The following is a 22,415-nucleotide window of genomic DNA, read 5'->3' on the forward strand; positions in this document are numbered from 1 at the left end:
ATAATTTCAGCAATGTTTTGGGAAGTTTGAAAAGCAGAGGAAAAAAATGGAATTCTCACACAACTGTTAGCTTTTTGTGTGTAGTACTGCAAACATAGTTTAGGGAATCCATATAAAAACCTAGATGTGGTGGAATGCCTGGGTGGCTCAGTGGTTGAGTACCTGCCTTGGGCTCAGGGCATGATCCTGGAGTCCCGGGATCAAGTCCCACATCAGGCTTCCAGCATGGAGCCTGCTTCTCCCTCTGCCTATGTCTCTGCTTCTCTCTCTGTGTCTCTCATGAATAAATACATAAAATCTTTAAAAATAAACAAATAAAACCTAGATGTGGTATGATATAGATGAAAGCAAACATACTATATTTTTTTAGTGCTGTAATCAGATAAACACAGAAAAACTATCACTTGCAAATGTGTTAATTAGCTTTCTTCTTGTGAGAACCAAGCAATATTTCCCATACGCATAGCACCATTCCTTCAGGAGTGTTCTATGCATGATTGGAGCTGGATGGTTAAGAAAAGAAAGATGTTTGTCTTTGACTTATTGATGGTTTTCCATTCCCTTAATGCTGATCCTTGCTGAAAGTGGTGACTGCCCTGTAGTTGTAGGAATTGGTTCTTTAGTCCTAGGAATCCATGTTCCTGACCCTCTAAGGAGCAAGTTCTGGCTGGAAAAGGGGAATGGGAGTAGTAAGGGTGGGAGACAGAAACAGAAGTCAAACTGTTGGAAGCACTTGAAATGTTAAGCTCTATAACCAATGAAGAATCAGGTGTGAGATGGGTGTGTATGCATGTGTGTCAGGATGAGGTGGGGGTGGGGGGCAATGAAGGAGGACACAGAATATGATTGCTATTATCACTAAAAATAAATTGTAAGGGATTTTATTTTGTCTTGAAAACCAAAAGCATGATTGCTCTTTGTCTTCTGTCTTTCTAGATACAATGGAGTTCTCATTGAGCTGAAATTGCCCCATGAAATGGACTTCAGCGGGAAAGATGTTAGTGGAGTGCTCTTCCAGTACCCAGATACTGAGGGGAAGGTGGAAGACTTCACAGAGCTTGTGGAGAGGGCCCATCAGATGGGGGTAGGCAAAGCTCTCCATGTGGGGGTCCACGGAGGTGTGTCCCAACTTTGAATTATGATTCTTTGATGCAGCTTAGTTTGTATACCTATATCACCTGGTAAAACTCTCTCCTTTCTGCCTCCTTTTTTCAAGTTTATTCTGTTCATTAATTCCTGGCACATACTAAGCACAATAAATGTTTTTCTAAAGATTTATTTGAGAGAGAGCATGAGCAATGGGGAGGGAGGGGCAGAAGGAGAGGGACAAGCAGGCCCTCAGGACCCTGAGATTGTGACCTGAGCTGAAGTCAGATGCTTAACCGACTGAGCCACCCAGGTGCCCCTCAGTCAATATTTTTGAATGAATCAGTGTAAAAATGGAATTCACAGGATATAAAGGAACCTTGTCTGTCTGCTTATATTGGAGATAATTTGCTACATTCTCACTGCTCTCTGGGGAGGGTCACAGCCATGTGCACTTTCTCTCTTGTGTTCTTTCTAGAGTCTGGCCTGCTGTGCTACTGACCTTTTAGCTCTGTGTATCTTGAAGCCTCCTGGAGAGTTTGGGGTAGACATTGCCCTAGGCAGCTCACAGAGATTTGGAGTGCCACTGGGCTATGGTGGACCACATGCAGCTTTCTTTGCTGTTAGAGAAAGCTTGGTGAGGATGATGCCCGGGAGAATGGTAGGGGTAACAAGGTAAAGCAGCTCATGTTTCTGCCCTTTGCCTGTGCTTATTGTTTTTCCTGTTCCTTCTTCTGATCACAAAAGTTGTTGATTTTTCTATGAATTTCTGGGCCATGCACAATAATTTGCAACGTATTTGTATTGAAGTCATATAAGTGAATTTAATTAGGTTGATGAAAGAGTTAAGAGATGGATCATTTTTTTTTTAAGATTTTATTTATTTATTCATGATAGACAGAGAGAGAGAGTCAGAGACACAGGCAGAGGGAGAAGCAGGCTCCGTGCTAGGAGCCTGATGCGGGACTCGATCCCGGGACTCCAGGATCACGCCCTGGGCCAGAGGCAGGCGCCAAACCGCTGAGCCACCCAGGGATCCCCAAGACAGATCATTTTAAGTGTGTTTTATATCTAGCCACTTTCATTCTCAAGCATTATTCCACACAGTTAGGTAAAAGACAAGCGCAGTGAGAGATTACCACATTTACATTATAATCTACATTACTTCCTAGTGGCCTACCACTTATTTATTCTAGTAATTTCTAAATGTACTTTCTTGAGTGCTTCTCATTTTATTTTATTTTTTATTTTATTTTTTATTGGAGTTCAATTTGCCAACATACAGCATAACACCCAGTGCTCATCCCATCAAGTGCCCCCCTCAGGGTCCATCACCCAGTCATCCACCCTCCACCTCCCCTTCCAACACCCCTTTTTCGTTTCCCAGAGTTAGGAGTCTCATGTTCTGTCTCCCTCACTGATATTTCCACTCATTTTCTCTCCTTTCCCCTGAGTGCTTCTCATTTACATGCTTCCTCAGATTAGGAATTTAAGATGACTTTCATGATTATTACTCAGTTAATTTAGATCTTTTAGACCTTCCATAGAAAGAAGTTGGACTTAGTAGCCTAAGTGAACAGTCAATATTAATGAATGATGTGAATTTTTCAAATGCAGTTTAACACATAATATAATGAGGTACCTCACTTTTTAGTGTAAAACTAAGTTTCTTCAAGTATTCTTACATTCATTTCTTTTAGTGATGTGACTTCACCAGGCAAGATGAGGCAGAGTTTTCTTTTTTCTTTTTTAGGTTTCTATTTGTTTATTCATGAGAGACACGGAGAGAGGCAGGGACACAGGCAGAGGGAGAAGCAGGCTCCATGCAAGGAGTCCGATATGGGATTCAATCCTGGGACTCCAGGATCATGCCCTGAGCTGAAGGCAGGCACTAAACTGCTGAGCCACCTAGGAATCCCGAGGCAGAGTTTTCTAATTAAAAATAATTTGATATATTACTTATTGTTTGCTAATTTTTATATTGAACTTCTTTTTTTTTTTTAATTTTTTATTTATTCATGATAGTCACACAGAGAGAGAGAGAGAGAGAGAGAGAGGCAGAGACACAGGCAGAGGGAGAAGCAGGCTCCATGCACCGGGAGCCCGACGTGGGATTTGATCTCGGGTCTCCAGGATCCACCCTGGGCCAAAGGCAGGCGCCAAACCGCTGTGCCACCCAGGGATCCCTGAACTTCTTATCTTTCTGAAAAATGGATCCCATAGCTTGATGAAATAAAAAATAAGACTGCTAAATATTTTGATTATCCGAATTCTTTTTTTAAAAAAAAGTTTTATTTATTTGAGAGAGAGAGAGAGAGAGAGAGAGAACAAGTAGGAGGAGCAGAGGAAGGGGGAGAGAGAATCTCAAGCAGAGTCCCATTCTGAGCTTGTAGTACAACTCGGGGTTTGATCCCAGGACACTGAGATCACAACCTGAGCTGAAACCAAGAGTTAGTTGCTTAACTGACTGCTCCACCCAGGTGTCCCTCTCCAAATTCTTAATTGTATTAGGAAAGAGGGAAATTTTCTTAAGAGACAAGTAAGATTATTAACACTCATTTTATAGGTTCTTATTTAAATTCCAGTTAACATTCAGTGTAATACTATTTTCAGGTGTACAATGTAGTGATTCAACACATTCTTTTTCTTTGTGCAGTACAGTTGCTTTAGATTCCACTGCACAAGTTATTCATTTGTTACATATTTCCCTTTTTCCTGTGTCTACCAAGTAGCTATTAGTGAAATTTAATTCTCCCTAAATTTAATTTTAAATTGAATCAACCATTCACCATCATTATATTAGTTTGAGTAATTCCTGGGAAGTTTCCTTTCAAGGTTGCTCATCTTATTGTGTATCTCAGTTCCTCCCTCAAAGTACATACTAAAAATTAGTAGTCCTATTCAGAAGTGGCTGGCTTGGGAATTGTTTCTTTCTTTTTTTCTTTTTTTCAAGATTTCATTTATTTATTCATGAGAGACATTGAGAGAGAGAGAGGCAGAGACACAGGCAGAGGGAGAAGCCGGCTCCATGCTGGGAGCCCGATGTGGTACTCGATCCTGGGACTCTGGGATCACTCCCTGGGCCTAAGGCAGACACTCAACTGCTGAGCCACCCAGTTGTTCTGGGAATTGTTTGTTTATGGCCCTGCAGCCTCCTAGCTTTGCTGGATTCCCTTCAAACTGGGAAGGAAAGAAACAGGTTCATTTTTGACCACCCTTGGTGCTATGATTATGTGTGTTAACTAGATGTTTTATTTTCGGGCCAGAGATGCCACTGGGAAAGAAGTGTATCGTCTTGCTCTTCAAACCAGGGAACAACACATCCGGAGAGACAAGGCTACTAGCAACATCTGTACAGCTCAGGTACATCACATGCCTGCTCTTCCCACTGAATGCCTTATAATCTATAGCAATGAGCTCATGGATTCACTCAATCATCTTTTCGTCTGTTCCCCACTTACTGACACTGTGTACACCAGAAATGGTGTGATCTTATTGGTAGAGAAGCCCTGTGGTCTTGTCAGAACCAAAATATAATGTATTTTCCTGGATCTCTGTGTGTGGATGTACTTCATACTTCAGTGTCTGTAGCATTCTTGACTATAGGGCAGGTTCATTATGGGTGGTGGGTGATTTGGCACCTTAGGGCTGAAATGGAAGCCCTGCAGGAATGTGGTGAGGAAGGCAATATGACTATGCTTGAGATATGACCAAGATTGACAAGTTGGTGGTGGTTGTGGGATACTCTTACTGGGGACTCAGGACAGTCATTCTTGAAATGGATGGAATAAAAGGGAAGCCTCCCAAGTTCCTCATAATCTTGGAAGTTGCCCAGGGCTCATGTCAGAGTAAGCAGTGTTTGAGACACAGCCAGTTTCCAGGCTTAGGAAGAGGACTGTTCCTGAGCATCCAGTCCATTCTAGGTCCATGTTTTCTATTCAGGGTGAGAGAAAGAGATGACCAACACCTCAGTGGGCAATACAGTGCTTTTTTTCTCTCAGAGCATTGGCTCAAAGCACCGCCACCAGGTTTTAGAAAGACTCCTCAGGGGCAGTAGATAAAGTCTTCTTTTAGGTGGTTCTATAGCCATTGGTCTATGGACTGATTTCTTCAATATTGAAGAAATATTGATTTCTTCAATATCTATAGGTTCAATAGATAAGAATACAATCTTTATTGTATTATCTGTTGCCTCAAGAAGGTGGCTGCTTCTTTTCAGCAAAGAGCTCTTCTATTATCACAGGAAGGGGCCAGATTTCAAGAGCTTTTCCTATGTTGACAGCAAATTGAACTTTATTTGATGCTATTTCTTTCTGTAGTTTACCCTTTATTTGTTGAATTTTTTTGTTCAAACAGCAATCAGCTGTCTTGCCCTTTCTGCTCATGTTCTTCCAAAAGATGTCGATCTGGTTATAAGTGTGTTATAGGGTTTTCTGTTTCAGTGTTTGAAATTAATTTTGTAGATGAACTTGGGCTGAATTAAGGTATCTTTTTCAGCAATTATTAAAGTGATGTTTGCCTCAGAAATAGCCCAACTCAGTCTTCTCCATTGTTTTTTAAACACTTATTTACTAATTTTAGAGAATGATTGAGGGGAGGACAGAGAATTGCAAGTGGACTTATGAGTGTGAAGCCTGATTGGGGGCTCAATCCCAGGACCCTGAGATCACAACCTGAGGTGAAAGCAAATCAGATGCTTAACTGACTGTGCCACCCAAAGCCCCTGTCTTTCTTCTGTATTTTTATTTTCTTATTCTGGATTGCTTCCAGCTACACATTGTCTATTTCATGTTGTGAGTTCTTTAAAGCAATTGCTCATAAATAACTCCATTGTTATTCTCTATAAGCATGTAATTAATGATTTTTGTTAGGAGATGACTGATCTTTTGAGGTGCTTCTTAAGCACTCTGACTTTAACTCCAGCCTTCTGCTTCTTATAACAACTGCTCCATGTTCCCAGGGCTGCCCCTTTCCTCTTGAGCATGCATACTAGGCTCCACACTGGACTTTTCTTAGTTTTGCATCATTGGTTGCACAGAGCATTTTTTTAAAAAAAATCTCTGAATGTGTGTTATTGAACACACATTCTTTTAAAAAATTCTGTGACCTTGTGATATTTCACAGATACCTGAATTCTCATCATATCCTGTTTTTCTTTTTTCTTAATATTTATTTATTCATGAGAGACACAGAATGAGAGAAAGAGAGGCAGAGATGTAGGCAGAGGGAGAAGCAGGCTCCTCACAGGGAGCCTGATGTGAGACTCAATCCTGGATACCGGGATCATGACCTGAGCTGAAGGCAAGCGCCCAACCGCTGAGCCACCCAGGCGTCCCATATCCTATTCTATGTATTTTCTTATTTCTTAGGTACTACCACAAGCAGTCTTTTCATTAGCTTTTTCTAAAGTCTGGTGTGTTGAGGTATAATTTATAATTTACATTTCATTAACTCTTTCACTGAGATAAGATTTGCCCATTTAAAGTATGCAGTTCAGTGGTTTTTACTATTTTTATGAAGTGCTGTAATGATTACTAGCTTTTCATTTTCATCATCCCCAAAAGAAACCTGTTCCCATGAAGCAATCCTTCCCCATCCTTCTCCCCTCCCTGCAGCCTCTGGGAACCACTAACTACTTTCTTTCTATATGTATTTGCCATTCTGGGCATTTCATATAAATGGGATTTTACAATATATGGCCTCTTGTGCCTGGCTTCTTTCACTTAGCATAACGATTTCAAGGTTCATCCTTATTGTAGTATGAATCCGTGCTTCTTTTTTTAAAGGCTGAATAATATCCCATTGTATGGACATACTACTTTTTGTTTATCCATTCATCAAGTGATGGATATTTGGGTTGTTTCCACTTTTAGGTACCTTGAATAAAGCCACTACACACATTCATGTACAAGATTTTGTGAGTTGATATGTTTTCAGTTCTCTTAGGCATATACCTAAGAGTAGAATTACTGGGCCATGTTATGAACCTACATTGAGGTAGTTTTGAGGAACTTCCAGAGTGTTTTGCAAAGTGGCTTCATTATTTTGTATTTCCTCCACAAGTGTTACGAGGGTTGTAATTTCTTTCTCCATATTTTCACCAATGCTTGTTATTGCCTGTCTTTTCAGCTATAGCCATCCTAGTGAGTTTGAAGTGATATTTCATTGTGGTTTTCATATGCATTTCTCTTAAACTAATGTGTTTTTTTTTTTTTTAAAGATTTTATTTATTCATGAGAGACACACACAGAGGCAGAGACACAGGCAGATGGAGAAGCAGGCACCATGCAGGGAGCCTGATGTGGGACTCGATCCCAGGGCTCTGGGATCACACCCAGAGCCAAAGGCAGACGCTCAACCACTGAGCTACCCAGGCGTCCCAAAACTAATGGTTTTGAGCAACCTTTAATCAGGAGCTTTTGATTATTTTTTAAAAACTTTTAAGTCTACTGATTATATTAAGTTTGTCCAAATTATCTGGGAAATTTGAATTTTCTTGGTCTTTATTTCCTGAACTTTCTTTGGAGTTCTTTATTTTTTATTTTATATTTAAGATTTTACTGATTTATTCATGAGAGACAGAGAGAGAGAGAGAGAGAGAGAGAGAGACCGAGACATAGGTAGAGGCAGCGGGAGGAGCGGGCTCCCTGTGGGGAGCCAAATGTGGGACTTGATTCTAGGACATGAAGATCATGACCTGAGCCAAAGGTGGACGCTCAGCCATTGGGCCCCCAGGCATCCCTTCTTTGGAATTCTAACATCTTTCTAAGATTTCTAAAAATTGTTTAATATTTGTCATCACATTGTTGGCCAGTCATTTGATACAGTCTCCTGTTTGTGGAAAAGAATCATCTCTACATTAAAAAGGGACATGAACCACTCTCTACAAGGTTGTTGTGATAAGAAGATTCCAGAGGACTCTGTGAATATCAGGCCTGAGTTTTTTTTTTTTTTCCCAGCAGTAGTTGTAAGCATTTGGATACACAGTGTCATAGATTGTTTGATTTGCCCTCTCCATAACTGGAAGGTGTGGTAGTGCTTCTGTATTTATTTAATTGTTATACTGAGTCCACAGAGCATCTATACTCTCAGAATTTTGGTCCAAGAAAGTCTATTTTTGTGTTCTTTGAGCCACAGTCAAGAGTCACTTGCTTAACTGAGCCTCCCAGGCACCCCAGGGGTCTTCCTTTCCTCTGCGTTGTCTTTATTGACTGTGGGCTTCACTTTCTAGCATCTTTTGAGAGCTGTTTCTTGTTTTGCAGTGGTTCCTTGGATTCTTTTTGGTAGCCTAGCAGGGAAAATGTGTACCTAACAAAATAGAACCTATATTGAACATCATCCAACTTTAAAGCACTATGTTTTCTTAGATGCCCTTCCTACTCTGGGGTGATTGGCTGGGAAGATGATTTTAACTGACTTAGGACATTAGGAGAAAAGTCCCTAGTGGGACTGGAAACTTCAGAAACTAAAATGGTACTGGAGCAGTAAAATGGGAGTGGCAGTGGGAGAATAGATTAGACTGGGCAGGAGAGGAATCTGAGACTTGAGTTGGGACCAGTTACCTGGGGGCAGGGATGATACTGCATGGCTAGATTGCTGATTGGCAGGATGTAGGGTGATAAAGAAGATAAGGGAAGGGATCAAGACAAGCACGAGATGAGCCTCCATCCTTTTTTGCCACATTGTCACTCATTTGGTCTCTAATCATAGCCATCCTCTTTTTATCCTTTTCCCTAACTCAATATGCCATCACAATGAGGCCTTTTTTGTTCCCCATGCAGGGCTTTCTCACTGAAGCTTCCCTGAAGCTGTCTGTGCTCCTTACCTCTGAGAGATTCTGATCGATTCCTTTCTATTTTCTGTTACACAAAAAACACATGCTTCCCTGTAAATGTTTTTGCGAAACCTCAATCCCGTAGTCAAGGGAGATATCTTTACCTGAGAAAGTGACCTTGCTTTGAGCTAGGAATAACCAAGAGGCTCTGATTTTCTCTTTCTAATATAAGTGCTGCCAGTTCATTTTGGTTTTATTCCCTTGTGTCCTGCATTTTCATTTTTGGTAGTCCTTTGCCACACAATCGCCATTCATCCCTTGGTTGGCTGAATTTCAGCTTCTAATGCTGCTCTGAGTTCTTGTGTATTTGAAAATTACTGTTGCTTTTATCCTTAAAGACCGGTTTAACTGAATATAAAATTCTTGGATCTCATTTTTTTTCCTGACACCTTTATTGCTCCTCTTGTCTTTTCAACATGAAATACTGCTTCTCAATGTTTAATGACAACCCTATCTTCCCCCTTATGTGTGACATGATTATATTGCATGGATGAAACTCCTCCATTATAGTGGCCAAATTTGAAGGTTTAATATCGTGATTCCAGGGGATCTTGGATCCTGTGTTTGCTCTGAGATAGTCAGAGGTTATAAACAATTGTCTACTATAATAGAGAATGCAGGAAACCTGATCATTTTGTTTTGTCTGTTTTCAATTTTGACACTTCAAGTGAAAATAATACTCCTTCCCGCTAATTGTGTTCAACACATTGTTGAACGTGATTTCTTAATGTTCTTTGTTGTTTTAGGCTCTCTTGGCAAACATGGCTGCCATGTTTGCAATCTACCATGGTTCCCGTGGGCTGGAGCATATTGCTAGGAGGGTACATAATGCCACTTTGATTTTGTCTGAAGGTGAGTCACTTATCTGTTTAATAATTTTGGGATATAACAAGAGTGATAAGCCTGAGTAAGTAAAAAACTCACTGTATGTCCAATTCTGCATAAAAAAATTGAAAGAAACTTTCGACATTTCTGATACACTAGGCATTAAAAGTTTTTATTTATTTATTTATTTTGCATTAAAATTTTTATTTTTATTTTTTATTTTTTAAAAGATTTTATTTATTTATTGATGACAGACACACGCAGAGAGCGAAGCAGAGACACAGGCAGAGGGAGAAGCAGGCTCCATGTAGGGAGCCCGATGTGAGACTTGATCCCGGGACTCTGGGATCATACCCTGAGCCATAGGCAAACGCCCAACCACTGAGCCACCCAGGCTTCCCCTGCATTAAAAATTTTAATATGAAGATACCTTATTTACTCCCTAACCCCTTAAAAAAGGGATGATCACTCAGAAAAATAGGCAAAGGACTTAAATTGTATTTTTATTTTTTTAATGATTTATTTATTTTATTTTAGAGAGACAGAGAGAGAGAACTAGGAGGAGGGGCAGGGGGAGAGGGAGAGAGAATCTTAAGTGCGGAGCCTGACAGAGGGTCGGATCCGTCTCATGATCCTGAAGTCACAACCTCAGCTGAAACAAAGTCAAGTGCTTAACTGACTGCATTACCAAGTGCCTAAATGTAATTTTAAAAGAAGCAAATATAGAAATAAATGGCAATAAATATGTAAAATTTCAATCTCACTATTAAGGAAGTGTAAATTGAAACAATAGTGTTTTCTCATTACTTTGGTAAAGACAAAAAGAATGCTGATGTTGGTACAAGTTTTATGAGGGCACATAAGCAATACATATCAAAAGCTTTTAAAATGTGCCTATAGTTTGAATAAATAATTCTGTTTTTTTAAGATTTTATTTATTTATTCATGAGAGTTACAGAGAGAGAGAGAGAGAGAGAGAGAGACGCAGAAATATAGGCAGAGGGAGAAGCAGGCTCCATGCAGGGAACCCAATGTGGGACTCGATCCTGGGACTCCAGGATCATGCCATGGGCTGAAGACAGGCACCAAACTGCTGCGACACTCAGGGATCCCCAAAAATTCTAATTCTAGAGATGTATCTAAAGGAAATAATCAGGGAAAGATGTAAAGGGTATTCATTGAAACATTGCTTATAATAAAATGGAAACATTGTTTATAATACCACAATCTTAGAAACAGCCGAAACGCCTGATATTTGATCAAATTATGTTACATGTATATATTTGAATATTCTATTGACATTAAAAATAATGATGGATATCAATCTGTAGAAAAGCAAGATATTCATTAAGAATTTTTTGAGGTAGGGACACCTAGGTGGCTCAGCGGTTGGATGCTTGCCTTTGGCTCAGGGCATGATCCTAGAGACCCGGGATCGAGTCCTGCATCGGGCTCCTTGCATGGAGCTTGCTTCTTGCTTTGCCTGGGTCTCTGCCTCTTTCTCTCTCTCTGTCTCTTATGAATAAATAAATAAAATCTTAAAAAAAAAAAACAACAACCCTTAGATCATAACCTGAGCTGAAGATAGATGATTAACTGACTGAGCCACCCAGGTGCCCCATGCATCCTGCTATTGATTTCAGCTCAGGTCATCTCAGGGTCGTGGTATGGAGCCCCACTTCAGGCTCTGCACTCAGTGCATAGTCTACTGTTCCCCCCTTCCCCCTGCTTGTAATCTCTCTAAAACAAACAAACAAAGAAACAAACAAACAAACAAATAAAATCTTTAGAAAAAATTTACCTCTTTATTTCTCTGTAAAATGTCAGGGGCTGAGGAGCAGATTTCTATATTGGGGACTGGTGGCTCTCCTATCTTGTCTAGGTCTCAAGCGAGCAGGGCATCAACTCCAGCATGACTTATTCTTTGACACTTTGAAGATTCAGTGTGGCTGCTCAGTGAAGGAGGTCCTGGACCGGGCCACTCAGCGGCAAGTCAATTTTCGGCTCTTCGAGGATGGCACAGTAAGTAAAAGTTTTCCATTTTTACAGTACTCTATAATTTCTTGGGTTGCCCGGGTGACTCAGTGGTTTAGTGCCGCCTTCAGCCCAGGGTGTGATCCTGGAGACACGGGATCGAGTCCCATGTCGGGCTCCCTGCATGGAGCCTGCTTCTCCCTCTGCCTGTGTCTCTGCTTCTCCCTCTGCCTGTGTCTCTCATGAATTTAAAAAAAAAAAAAAAACTTAAAAAAAATTTCTTGACTTGTTAAAAATTTTCTTCTTAAAATCAGTTTTGGAATCTTGGGAACAATCTATACTTTATAAAAAATTTTCATTTCCAACTCATAAAACATTGTGACTTTCAAATAAAGAATAATTCATTCTTAGTTTTACTTAAGACTGTGATTTCGTGTATGGGACTCTTAGGCACATATTTTGCTCATAATACCCTTCAAATATGACTGTTGAAGGTAATGAGTATGATAAGTGATAAAGTTAAGGGAAGAAAAGGGTAAATATATCTAGTGTCAATAGGGATGGCCTGTAGACACCAGACTGCGAGAGTCTAGAAGTGGCTCACAAAACTCTAAATTTTATGAAGTCTGGTACTCATCTAGTCATCTTCACCTAAGGTCCAAACTTGGATATAATGGCACCCAGATATTTTGGAATAACTGAGAGTTTTATCCAGCACCTAACTCCCATTGACCTCTTGGGGTTTCTCCACTGGTGTTGGTGATTAGGGCTAATGTTTTCCCTTTTATTTCATTTCTATAGCTTGGGATTTCTCTTGATGAAACAGTGAATGAAAAAGATCTGGATGACTTGTTGTGGATCTTTGGCTGTGAGTCATCTGCAGTAAGTATATTAAGAAGATACATTTCTGGGGTGCCTGTGTGGCTTAGTTGGTTGAGCATCTGTCTTCAGCTTGAGTCGTGGTCCCGGGCCATGGGATGGAGCCCCAAGTAAGGCTCCCTGCTCAATGGGGAGCCTGCTTCTTCCTCTCTTCCCTGCTTGTGCTTTCTGTTACTTTCTCTGTCTCAAATAAATAAATAAAACCTTAAAAAAAAGATACATTTCTCATAATGACTGTTTGCGGTATTGTCAAAGATGACTTGGCCTCTTGTGGCTCCAGTGTGACATTGGGTGGCCTGCTATTACAATTTACCCCTGACCATCCCTGATAGCTATTGTCACTGCTGTGGGCCCTAGCTAGGACCTTGCAGCCAGGCTATGTGGGAGCATTGTTAATGGTATTCAATTGAAACTGTCCATGATACAGAGAATTATGGCCCTGGCGTCTTGGTTATGTCTGTTCTGGGAAAATACTTGTTCATGTAACATTTATTGAACACCTTTATTGAGTTTGTGGCATTTATTGAATATTTATTGCGTACGTGGCAGCTACTATACTAGGCCCTGAGGATGGTGCTGAATTAGACATGATTCCTGCCCAATAGAGTTTATAGTCTAATGGGGACTCAGACACTCACAAGATTCAAATCCAAGTGATATGTTATGATAGATGATATCCAAAGATGCTCTGTGAGCACAAAGGAAGGGCTTCTCACCAATACTTGGAGAAATTGTCCTAAGCTGAGTTCTGAACAATGATGGGTAGGAGTTCTCCAATCTAAGATGGCATAGTTGAGGAACAGGGAGGATGGGGTCAGAGGTGAGACACTGGCAAAATAAACAATAAAAGCTTAAGGAGGAAGATTACAATGTGAACTAGGGGTAGGCAGTTAAATGTGACTGAGTTGGTTTCTAAAACCAATGAAAAACATCAGGGCCACATGAGGAGAAATACTACAGTTCCCTGGGATGAAGATGGAAAGATGGAGCAGTCATTACATACGTAACCAGGAGCAAGATGTTAATCACAACAGTCAGGGCCCGGTGCACAGGAAGCACTCAATGAATATGATTGAATGGATCAGTGGAAGGAAATGTTTATTATACCAGTGGTTCCAGAGCACTGAATGGTGGCATCCTGGTTGTCAATGTACTCTTTAAGAGAGTAATTGAGTACCAGATAACAGTTGTAAATCATCAATGAGATATCACACTGTATTAAGCCTTAATTAATAAATAGGACTGAATAAGCCATCTTCTCCCTAGAACTCTCTGTTAAATTTAATCACAGGTTCCATACATTTAAGGGAAATTTATAGAGCACCCACCGAGGGCTCTTGGTAGCTGTACTATCAGCCTGATGCAGAATGAGACCAAGCTATTGTATTTATATATTCTGGATATTAAGCCCTTCTTAGATATGATGTGCAAACATTTTCTCCTGCTTTGTGGGTTGTTTCTTTTCTTTTTTTTTAAAGATTTTATTTATTTCTTCATGAGAGGCACAGAGAGAGAGAGAGAGAGAGAAGAGAGAGAGGCAGAGACACAGGCAGAGGCAGAAGCAGGCTCCATGTAAGAAGCCTGATGTGGGACTTGATTCCGGGTCTCCAGGATCAGGCCCTGGGCTGAAGGCAGTGCTAAACTACTGAGCCACCTGGGTTGCCCTTGTGGGTTGTCTCCTTTGATATATAAAAGTTTTTAAATTTAATTGAAGTCCTCTTTATTCACTTTTTCTTTTGTTTCTTATGCTTTTGGTGTCATATTTGAGAATCCAAGATCTTGCAGATTTGTGCCTGTGTTTTCTTCTTAAGAGTTTTATAGTTTTGGCTTTTAAATGTAGGTCTTTACTTTGAGTTAGTTTTTGTATATGGTATAGGGTGAGGGTCCAACTCACTCCTTTGCATGTGGATATCCAGTTTTCTCAGCATTGACTGTTGAAGAGATTGTCCTTTTGCCCACTGAATGCTCTTGGCATATGTGTTTTATTAGAATTGTCCTCGAAGATAAAAGCAGTGTCAAGTGAGAGTCCCCACTTGAAAGTTGTCATCATTACTTTTTTAAAAAAAGATTTTTCTTTATTTATTTAAGAGTGAGTGAGAGAAGGAGCAGGGGGAGGGACAGAAGGAGAAGCAGACTCCTCACTGAGCAGGGAGCCTAAGGTGGGGCTCCATGGGCGAGCTCCATTCTGGGACTCCAGGATCATGACCTGAGCTGAAGGAAGACTCTTAATCAAGAGCCACCCAGACGCCCCATCATAACTGTTTTTTAAAAGATTTATTTATTTGATGGGGGAGGGGAGAGTGTGTGAGTCTGTGCAATGCAGAGGGGTGGGGCAGAAGGAGAGAGAGAGAGAATCTCAGCCACCCTGCTGAGCACAGTGCTGGAAGTAGGGCTCAATCCCAAGACCCTGAGATTGTGACCTGAGTGGAAGTCAAGATTTGAATGCTTAACTGCCTGAGCTACCCAGGTGCCCCATCATGACTTTTTGATAGCTCTTTAAAATAACTTACTGGAACTTGCTTCATTATTCAAGGAACATGCTGGATAAGTCTTTTGGGGGTGGAAGACTAATTCATTTTTCCTCTGGCAAAGGTTAATAGAATTTAAAAATGTTGCTCTGAAAAATTGCCACAATTCGTGACTCCTGATACCTGTTACCTCACCAGGCCAAATGCTAGGGGGTTGGGTGGTGGTAGTAGATCTCTAGTGCTTTGTTGGGATTCATGCCAAATAGAAGCCTGGATCGCCACATGTGCTTGCAGGCATGCTTCTTGCCATTTAGTCTGTGGTCTCTCCAAATAGGAGCTGGTTGCTGAAAGCATGGGTGAGGAGCAGAGAGGTATTCCAGGAACTGCTTTCAAGAGAACTAGCTCATTCCTCACACATCAAGTGTTCAACAGGTTTGTGTGGCTTGGGAGTAGGATATAGAGTGGCAGCTTTTTTTTTAAAAAACAATTATTTTAAATATTTATTTATTATAGAGAGATCGAGTGAGAGAGTGTAAGTTGGGGGAGAGGCAAAGCGAGAGAATCTTAAGAAGACTTCCCACTGAGCCCGGAGCCTGACATGGGGCTTGATCTCATGACCCATGAGATTCATCACCTGAGCCAAAACCAAGAGTGGGGGACTCAACCAACTGAGCCATCCAGGCACCCCTAGAGTGTGGCTTCTGGATCCAACTATGATGTGGTTTTGGTTATTGTGGCTCAGCTGTGGCTCACTAATAAAACCATTACCATAAGGATTCCATTCCTGATTTTGACAAAGCCACCCCCTGGTATGGCTCTGCTCCATTGGCAGTGTAACCCCTATGCCCACTCGTAAGGAAGAGGGGAGTATGGATGCTTGGTTGCCAGATTGAAGTTCATATCCAGGAACTCAACATCCTCTTCCCACTCTTCTTCCTCTTCTGCCCACAGAAGCTTTTTGTCCTAGTGTATTCCCTGAGATTGGGCGGGGTGGGGGTGAGGGTTCCATGTCCTTCCTTCTGATGCTTTATTGGCATGTTGCCCCTGGCTCAATTTGATCTGTATTTTGAAGGTAGATCTGTGTGTCTTAGCTTTCATCAGGAGGATGTATGTGGACTCTTATCTCATTATAATGCCTCAAATCACGTGTTTTGTGTTTACAGCTATCACTCAGAAACAAACATTGTCCGATATATGAAGAAATTGGAAAACAAAGACATTTCCCTTGTTCACAGCATGATTCCACTGGTAATTGTTATTCCTACTTCGAATCCCATCCCTGGTCCCATATCTTTGGGTTGCAAAAGACGGATGAAGGGGTGGCTGTGTGGGGGGATAGAGGGTCAAGAGGAAATAACTAACGTGATACATTTTGGATGTCCTTAAAGGGGTCCTGCACCATGAAGCTCAACAGCTCATCTGAACTCACAGTAAGTAAGACACTTCTTAAGAGGGAACTTATGAGGAGCAGTGTTCTAGCTTGTACATAAGTAGATAACTAGAGAAAGCTACTAGGACTGTGATTAAATAACTACCTGAATAATTCTTTGCCTTACTATTCTTTTTTAAAAAAGATTTTATTTATTTATTTGCATGAGAGAAAGAGAGCACTAGTGGGGCAGGGAGGGGCAGAGGGAGAAGAAGCAGGCTCCCCGCTGAGCAAGTTGCCCAGTGAAGGGCTCGGTCCCAGGACCCTGGGATCATGATCTGAGCCAAAGGCAGATGGTTACCAACTGAGCCACCCATGCATCCCATCTTTACCTTGCTGTTCAATCTTATGAGAAACCCCAATTTTGTTGCAACTTGATTGTTTAAATTTATAAGTAAAATTATCTGAAACTAATAATACACTTATGTTAATTGAATTTAAATTTAAAAATTAAAAAATTAAATATATAACATTTATGCTTTCCTGTTGCCCAGTTTATTTGTTTATTTATAGATTTTATCTTTAAGTACTCTCCACACCCATTATGGGGCTTGAACTGTAAGCCTGAGACCAAGAGTCACATGTCTAGTGACTGAGCCAGCCAGGTGCCACTCCTATCCCCCCTCCTTTTAAGACTGTATCTGTTTATTCATGAGAGACAGAGAGAAAGAGAGAGAGAGAGAGAGGAGAGGCAGAGACACAGGCAGAGGGAGAAGCAGGCACCCTGCAGGGAACCTGATGCCAGACTCAATCCCCGGACCTGGGGATCACAACCTGAGCCAAAGGCAGATGCTCAACCACTGAGCCACCACCCAGGTGTCCCTCCTACTCCCACTTTTAAACCTGGATGTAAAAAGCTTTTAGCAACCTGCAGTTGTTAAGCTCAGTAGAATTTAGAACCTTAAGACTTCTTTCGAGAAATCCACTCACAGTACCAGATAGGTAGAGATTGGAGGTTTTCATTTATTTCTTTTATCAACAGCAGATTTATGTAACCTGCTCTTGTGGTTGCTAAGTAGCTCTACTAGGCTAGGATCCATTTTAGCAAAACTGTCTTTTTCCTTTTTTAAAAAAGATTTTATTTATTTATTTATGAGAGAGGCAGAGACATAGGCAGAGGGAGAAGCAGGCTCCATGCAGGGAGCCGGATGTGGGACTGGATCCCGGGACTGCAGGGATCACTCCCTTAGCCAAAGGCAGTTGATTAACCACTGAGCCACCCAGGTGTCCCTTTCCTTTTTTCCCCAGGATTACTCTGATATGACAAATCATATCAGGTAGAGGAGATCATTTTATATTGTGATCAGAAGAGTTTTCCCCATTTGCTTTTGTTTGTGTCTTATTCTGTTCGTTGAAGAGAGAATAATATGTGTGCTGTATAGGAGTTCAGATAAACTACCTGAAACAACTCATTGGGTTTCATGTATACAAATATATCTGGGGACTTTTTGTTTCTGAAAAAATAGAAAAAGTTTGCATTTTTGTCTAAGTTCCCTTTCTAGGCCTTTGTGACCCACTTATAAAATGAAGGTAGTAATAGCACTTGGTAAAATTGTGGTGAGATTTAATGAATTACTGTATTTAAAGTGCTTAAAACAGTGCCTGGCACATAGTAAGCACTTTGTCATCATCATCATTATTAAAGTTAGTATTGTTATTACTGTTACAATTGTACATATGCATGTGTTTTCTCCCCTGTTGTTCTTCAGCCTATCACATGGAAAGAATTTGCAAACATCCACCCATTTGTGCCTCTGGACCAAGCTCAAGGCTATCAGCAACTTTTCCGAGAGCTTGAGAAAGACTTGTGTGAACTCACGGGCTATGACCGAATCTCTTTCCAGCCTAACAGGTATGAGATTTCTTGTCTCGTCAGTTTAGCTATCTCTTATGGTATAATACCCACCCCAAAACATTGAGGCTTGAAACAATTTTGTATCATTGTGATAGTCGAGTAGACAGTTCAACTTCCCTGGGGTGCATGGCTGGTAGGTCCAAAGTAGCCACATCCACATAGCTGGCAAGTTAACGATGGGCTGTTGGCTGGCAGCCTCAATTGAGGATGTTGACCCAAGCCTTGTTTCTTGTTCATGTAGACCTCTCCATGTGGTTGCTTGAGCTTTATTCCTCCCTGAATGATGTCTAGGTTCAAAGTGGAGTGTTCCACAGTGGAAGAATGTGGAAGCTGCAGACCTCTTAAGGCTCAGCCTCTGAAGTTTCACAGCATCACTTCAGAGCATTCTATCAATTAAAGCAAGTGACAAGGCCAGACCAGTTTGAATGCAGGAGGGCACAACACATGGTTGTGACTGTCCAGAGATGTGATTTATTGTGGGCCATCTTTGGAAACTAGTTACTATATCCATCAATGACATAGAACAAGAATCAGAATCCAGCACAAATGTTAACTCCTAACAAGCAACAATGTTTCAATCCAGTAGGGGCTGGAGAACTATGTACTGGTTTGTTCTGTCACTAACTTTGAAAGTCCCCTGCCTTTTTCCTCTGGCTTCTGTAAAGTAAGAACTTCTACAAATAGTGGTTTTTATTTATTTTTAAGCAGAGGGCTCTAGCAACATTTTCTGGATTCTTGTTAAAGGTACAAATGTCTGTGTTCGATTTGAGGCCTACTGATCATAATTTCCAGGGATTAGGACTAAGAAACTTCATTTATTTTTAAAAAAATATTTTATTTATTTATTCAACAGTGGGAGAGAGAGAGAATACAAGCAAGGGGAGCAGAAGTAGGAGGAGCAGGCTTCCTGCTGAGCAGGGAGCCCAATGCGAGGCTTTATTCTAGGACCCTGGGGTCATAACCTGAGCCGAAGGCAGATATTTAGCTGACTGAGCCACCCAGGTGCCCCAAGAAACTTTATTTTTAAAATTAAAATGGTATACAGCCAATTTCGAATCCACTGGGTTTTTGTTATATGTCTTCTTGGGAATAGATCGATGGACAAACACTTTTATCAGCATGAGTTCACATTTTAAGTATATTCAGAAGAAGAGTTGCATTTCTGCCACTTTCTTCATCTTTCACTACTCAACGTGTAATTTTCTACCAGCAGCCTCAGCGTTGACATTACCCAGGAGCTTGTTTTAGAAATCCAGATTTTAATATACAAAAATCAAATAATTTTTTATTCATTTTTTTTTTAATCAAATGATTTTTTAAAAGCTTTATTTATTTGAGGGGTGGGGAGCAACAGAGAGAATCTTCGAGCAGACTCCTTACCAAGTGAGGAGCCCAATGTGGGGCTTGTGAGATCATGACCTGAGTTACAACCAAGAGTTGGAGGCTTACCTGACTGAGGCACCCAGGTACTCCAAAAATCAATTTTAAAACAGACATTTATCTTCTCACTCCCTGAAACAGAAAGTAACCAGATCTTAGATACAATCCAGTCCTACCTCCTGTTTGGCAACATAAACTATACAGCAAAACCATGCACTTTGTAAAAACAGTGTATGTAGCCTACAAAATACAAACCCTATAGGAAGGGAGCATATGGCAAATAAGGAAGGAATGACATTCGTGAAAGTCAGGCTTCATGCCTTCGTTAAAATATCTTCATCCAGCACCCCAACTCCCCCTTTTAAGAAAAGAGGAACGCGAGTGAATTATTAATCTGAGGCAATAATACCTTAATTAAATGTTGAAAATGAAGAAACTTCGCCCTCTAGTGATGGCATAGGATTACATCTTCTGTGTCATATGGGAGAGTAATTGTTAGGACTATCTTAACTTTCGCAGCTCATTTTGAGGGCCCAGCCAGGGTCCTAAAAGACTGATCTAAGAATGAGGACGCAATGGTTTCCAATCTTGGCTGGAAATTGGACTCATGTTGTGAATTTATAAAAAGATTCTGTTGTCCTGATCACAATCCCAGATTGAATCATAATCTTGATAGGGAAAGACAGGGGTGAGGGAGTCGACACAGGCATGACTAGTTCTTTAAAGCTCCTCAGGTGATCCCAATTGGGTGGCAAAGTTAGGAACCACTGTCTTCAAAGTTTTTCTGTTGTTTTTCTTAATATACCTAACACTCTTTCTCTGTCCTGCTGAACACACTCATATGACTGGCAGTGAGATTCAGTACCCCATCGCAGTCCTATAGGAAGGAAGGAGATCTTTATCAGGATGTCATTTCTGTCAGTGATGCCTTCTCCACTTATACAGATTCCCAGCTAGAACATTCATTTCCAAGAGCCAATTTGAAAGTGATAGGAGCTGTGCCGGAAGTTGAAGCTTAGATGAAGGATATTTCATGTTCGTAGTAGGAACTGCTATGGGAGATGAGGAAATGCCCTCTCCAAGGCATTAATATATAATGTAAAAATAAGTTATTTTTATTGTGGGAACAGGCATATTATGACGCAAGTAAACACAGTGTAAGATGCTTGCAGGTTCATTCTCCCCTGTGTCTCCTGATCTCAGAGGATTTCTCCATCAACCAATGGCATGACGAAGCTGGCTTTGACACTTGCCCTGGGGCTGGAGGCAAACCACTACTGCCTCAGTCTTAGCAGCAACATAGAACTCAAACATAAAGTGAGAAAGTCTTGCAACAAAGGGCAACGAACCCAGCTCTGCAGAAGAGAATAATATTTAACACCATGTAGACTCGGAACACAGCTCTCTGGTTCTGAGATGACTTTGTAGGAGAGCTACAGTTGTCAGGCATGAACTTGAGTGTTTCTGCACATGGCCCTGACTGCTCCATCTTGTTTGGATTTCTGGGCCCTTCATACTGTCTTCTAATCCAGTACAGTTCTACATTATGCTCATGGAACACTCTTGTTCTTTCTCTAATAGTTTCTGCCTAGATATAGACTGCCATAGGACCTTTCTCTTCAGTGGATTTTTTTTTTTTTTTTCCTGAAAGGGAATTCAGCAGCTCAGAGGAAAGATTAGCACCCAGGATATTGAGACCTCTACACGGCTTCTTCCTTAGTCTTGATGTGGGTTTCTCTCCCATAAAGCAAGAAAGCAAATGCAATGTTATTGATCTGATTGAGGTTAAGTTGAGGAATGACCAATAATTACAGTTGATAAGGGATTTAGTATGATAAATTCTGGCATGAAATTTTTCACTCATGTGGCTAAACTTTTACATGGTCTATTTCCTAGGAGTGTTAGATTCTAAAGGTGTTTAAAAGACTTGAAACAAAAATGTCAAGCAACTTGTCCCCATTTCTCCTATTTATTTACTCCATCTACAAACCTGGGGAGCATTTCCAGTTTAGTGAAGAAAATTGCTATGCCCAGCATGACTTGTTTTGACTTATTTCTCCATAACACTATGACACTCTTAAAATCATTCAGCAGCTCACAAATACACTCCAGGAATTGCTCGTTTAGAATTATGATGTAATGTTTAAGGCAGACAGAAACAGTAATTAACACCTTCCACGGATATCCAAAGTGAAAGACAAGCCAGTATTATTATTAGCTCCTTGGCATGTAAGAGTAAGGAAGTTGTTTTTGTCTTTAAAAACAGCAAACTATGATCTTGAAAGTAGATTGAGCTGTCAGTTGCTTTCCCAGAATCTCCTCTTGGAAGGTTCTTAAACAAACATGGTGCAATCTATGGATCTCAAACTTCATCGTGCATGAGAATCACCTGGGTTTCTGGCTAAATTGCTAAGCTTCACTGCCAGAGTTTCTGATTCAGTAAGTCTGGGTTGGGGCCTGAGAACTTGCATTTCTAACAAATTTCTGGATGATGTTAATATGCTGGTTTTGCTACCATACGGTGAAAACCACTCGGGTTGCTGGTATTCAGAGTCCTGGCTGCTTATTAGAATTAGTTGGGGGGGGGGGGCGGGGAGGATTGGGAGCCTTTGAATATTGATACTCTCCTTACCCCACAAACTAGTTGTATCAAAATTTCCTCTCGTGTGGGGGGAGTTCAGGAAT

General features: G+C 40.8%; 1 protein-coding gene across 1 annotated transcript in view; it reads left to right on the forward strand.

Moving 5' to 3' along the window:
- GLDC (glycine decarboxylase) overlaps positions 1-22,415 on the forward strand; it is a 94,916-nt gene that overhangs the window by 37,446 nt on the left and 35,055 nt on the right. The window contains exons 6-15 of the mRNA XM_041762122.1: positions 937-1,084; positions 1,565-1,761; positions 4,353-4,449; positions 9,667-9,772; positions 11,628-11,767; positions 12,521-12,601; positions 15,401-15,498; positions 16,230-16,314; positions 16,455-16,496; positions 18,205-18,347. Of these exons, the coding sequence (XP_041618056.1) occupies positions 937-1,084; positions 1,565-1,761; positions 4,353-4,449; positions 9,667-9,772; positions 11,628-11,767; positions 12,521-12,601; positions 15,401-15,498; positions 16,230-16,314; positions 16,455-16,496; positions 18,205-18,347 (1,137 nt within the window). The remainder of the gene's footprint in view (positions 1-936; positions 1,085-1,564; positions 1,762-4,352; positions 4,450-9,666; positions 9,773-11,627; positions 11,768-12,520; positions 12,602-15,400; positions 15,499-16,229; positions 16,315-16,454; positions 16,497-18,204; positions 18,348-22,415) is intronic.

The sequence above is a fragment of the Vulpes lagopus genome, chromosome 7 (genome assembly GCF_018345385.1).
Source record: "Vulpes lagopus strain Blue_001 chromosome 7, ASM1834538v1, whole genome shotgun sequence".
Lineage (NCBI taxonomy): Eukaryota > Metazoa > Chordata > Mammalia > Carnivora > Canidae > Vulpes > Vulpes lagopus.